Source organism: Mesitornis unicolor, unplaced genomic scaffold (assembly GCF_000695765.1).
Source record: "Mesitornis unicolor isolate BGI_N332 unplaced genomic scaffold, ASM69576v1 scaffold14935, whole genome shotgun sequence".
In the NCBI taxonomy this organism is placed as follows: domain Eukaryota; kingdom Metazoa; phylum Chordata; class Aves; order Mesitornithiformes; family Mesitornithidae; genus Mesitornis; species Mesitornis unicolor.
The window spans coordinates 1-3,602 of record NW_010183567.1 but is presented as its reverse complement, the minus strand read 5'-3'; the positions used below and the strand labels follow the sequence as shown (position 1 = coordinate 3,602).

At 43.5% G+C, this 3,602-nt stretch overlaps 1 protein-coding gene across 1 annotated transcript; it reads right to left on the bottom strand.

Annotated features, from left to right (window-relative positions):
* Positions 1 to 330: 330 nt before the first annotated feature.
* LOC104535384 (ADP/ATP translocase 3-like) lies at positions 331 to 2,890 on the bottom strand (the record flags this gene model as incomplete). The annotated part of the gene is made up of 3 exons (XM_010184188.1): positions 331 to 1,001; positions 1,477 to 1,617; positions 2,356 to 2,890. Coding segments are annotated over 3 exons (834 nt in total), but the record flags the coding sequence as incomplete, so codon positions are not given.
* Between the last annotated feature and the right edge of the window lie 712 nt (positions 2,891 to 3,602).

Below are 3,602 nucleotides of genomic sequence, written 5' to 3'. Positions count from 1 at the left end.
AATATTACTTTTTGACTGTCCTTGGGACTCTGGGTTCTCCTAGCACTACAACACATTGCAAATCAGATGAAAACTTGCAAACAAATTCCTAAGAATCATGCAAAAAGCCACTTGCAGCAGCCCATCATACACTGTCAGGCACAAAGAATGGGAGTGGTTTCTATTAGTATAATCCATGCTTCCCCCCCTCCCCATAAAGTTTTCACAATTATTTTTTTTGTTTTAAATCAAGCTTGTGCTGTTACAGACTGCAGGTGCAAGGGTATCAGAGGAACCATTATCTGAAACAAGTTTTCAAACAGAAGAGGTTTTCCCAAAGCTTTTATGTAATAATTTCAATACAGACAGAGTAAGTAAGTTTATTGTTTTACAGCAGAATGCCCCAATTTAAAAACAAAATAGCTAGATGTTCAGCTGTGCAAAATGGTACATAGTGCTTCAGGACAAGTGGAAAAGAACATGATTTGTTAGCAAGTACTTTCAAATACAATTTTATGGTCCTATGTAAGATAGGACTTGAAACCAGGGACTGATCCACAGGCAAACAATTTTTTCTGCCAAAACTGGACCCAGTCACATTGGACCCAGAACCAACATCACAGATTCCACACTGCTGGGGGGGGGGGGGGGGGGAAATCACGACACTGAACTGCCAGATTCAGTGTCTTCATGCATGTTATGGACAAATGGATCAGTCCTCTATGCCAGTTTCTAGTCCCATCTACAGATATCATCTGGCTCCGATAAATAAGACTCACAGGAATTTCTTGAAGGTCAATGGTCCATAATGGTAGTTATTCTACATGATCTGCTCAACTTGATTTCCAATTCTAGTTAGGCTGTTTAAATGACTTTCTTGAATTCATCATACAGCACAAGCACAAAAGCACCCCCCATGCCTCTGAGAACATTGGACCATGCACCCTTGAAGAAAGCCTTTCCACCCTCATCCCGTGCAATCTTCCGCCAGCAGTCAATTGTTCCAGAGTACATGATATCAGCTGCAGGAAGAAAGCAGAGAGTCATTTTTAACACCTACAATCGTATCTAAGAATTTTTAACTGCTCTGTTTCACTTCTGCAGGTACTTAACCACACTGTAAGACTGTGACAGAATACTTAAGTTTGGGCAACAGAAAAGCTTCCTATCTGCTTCCCTAAAGAGCTAAGTCAAAACATAAGAGCGTTAAGCACTCTTTCTGGCAGTTATACTGTCTCTTAATTGCCTTAATTTATTCTGTCATTGCAAACAGGCAGTTTGTTTGCCCATTTCATGTGCTATAAAGAAAAGTCCTCAGCGTAATTCTTGACAAACACCACAAGTTATGAGTCCTACTGGATTTCCTCTTATTACTTCAATGTAATTTGACTTAAATCACATTTATGGGACAAGGAACTCTGAGTGCTGAGGGACGACTGTTAGGAAAAGGAAGTCGATCTTGTTAATGCTGCTTAACTACACAGATTAACAGCCTACCTCCTTTGCGTCCTGACTGCATCATCATTCTACGCCGCACGGTATCAAAAGGATAGGAGACTACTCCAGCCACAGCAGTCACTGTCTGGGCAATCATCCAACTGATAACAATATGGGTATTTCTGGGATCTGGGAGCATGCCTGCAATAAAAAAAAAAATTAATTAGCTTTCTTACCTTGTGCACCCTCCTCCAGTTCACTCACTGCATGACAGCTGCTTTACTAGAACTATTATGAAACACTGTAAAGCCACACTTTGAACTTGCAGCAAGATGCTCGATAAACTTCAAACATGCTGAAGCAATTAAGGAAACCCAGAGGGTTTTCTTCTCAGTAATCAAACACCAGGATTCTTTTCAGATTGGCATGAGCAGAGTTTTAAGAATTTTCTACTTTGTTTAGAAATAAATGTCACTTCATTAAGTCACTGTCCCTCTGAATTACATTAAATTATAAGCTAGTATCAATGACCTCTACACTTAAGTATCAAGCTTACAAACAAGTGCTCTGTCAAAGCACTGCTCAATCCAATTCTGGTAAGCACACTTGAATTGGTCTAAAATAACTACAGGAATGCACTGAACAAGGAAGAACTTGTAATTGGGTGTGGTTAGCAACAGGCTTTGACAGCATTAGGAAGAACACCTTTAAGGACAAGTACAAAACCAGGAATACTCAAAAGTAGCCTGTGGCCATCAATACATGCTGGAGCTTTACCTCAAACACTGCAATGTCACTGATGTTGGCACCGATACCTGATTCCCACTTCCACCCTCACATAAACTACAGATACTACAGACACAGAGTAACATCCAAGAACAGAGAAAGAGACAATACAATTCTGAAAATAGGTTTATCAGATCCCCTCTGAAATTTTACCTTTTGCTGTATCATAGATCCCAAAGTAGGCAGCTCTATAGATGATGATGCCTTGGACAGAGACATTGAACCCTTGATACAGGCCACGCAGACCATCAGACTTGGTAATTTTGACTAGACAGTCCCCTAGGCCAGAGAATTCTCTGTCTGCACCAGCTTTTCCGACATCAGCAGCCAAACGGGTTCTTGCAAAATCCAAGGGGTAGACAAAGCAGAGGGAAGTGGCTCCAGCAGCACCACCAGAAGCCAGGTTACCAGCAAAATACCTCCAGAATTGAGTGTGCTTGTCTACACCTCCCAAAAACACCTGCTTATACTTATCCTTGAAGGCAAAGTTGAGAGCTTGAGTTGGGAAGTATCTGATAACATTTGCCAAGTTTCCTCGCCAGAAAGACAGCACTCCTTGTTCCTTTGGAATACGCACAACACAATCGATGATACCCTTGTACTGCTTATCGGCAGCAATTTGCTTACTTGCATGTTGTACCTGCAAACAAAAACATGTATTTTGACTGTATGCCTTGGCAGGTCTGCACTACAACTGGGTTTAATTATGCTTATACTATGAAATGAAGAGCTGTTAAGCCCAAACACCTGATGGTAGTTATGTACAGAGATTAAGCCTCTATTAACAGTGATAAAATAGCTGTAACACCAAACTTCCAAGCAAAAGCCCCTGGGTCACTCTGACTTTAAGACTAAGAAAAACTATCATTTATGTGTATTTTGGTGGACCAAAGAACTCGAGGATAAACTTAATTCTCAAGAACTCAAAGTCTAGATTTTAAACACTGACTAAACCTTGTAAGGTACATGAAAGAAGAACGATAGATACAGAAGGTCTGGTACTACCCCAAGAACCAGAAAAAGCTTTAAAATCGCTCCCCACCTTCTTCAGGGTTCAGGACTTGCTGAACACCACAGGGCCAGCCATGATGAACCAGGGCAAGCAGAAGGCAAGTACATGAATACTGAAACTCCTTGGAACCGAGACCTCACGGACAGAGGGGGGGAGGGGGCTGAGCGAACCGCACTATGCCGAGAGAACCCCCAGCCGTCAAACGGGGGGAAGATTTTGGCGAGGCCCCAGCAGCCCTGCGCCCTCTCCCCCCCGCCCGGAGAGGCCGGGCCCGCTTCCGGCAGGTGACTGCCGCCAAGGTCACGCAAGTCACCTTGGGGCGCCAGCCCGCCCCGCGCCCCGCCCGCGGGGGTCACACGAGGACCCCGCGCGCCCGGTCGCAGGCCCC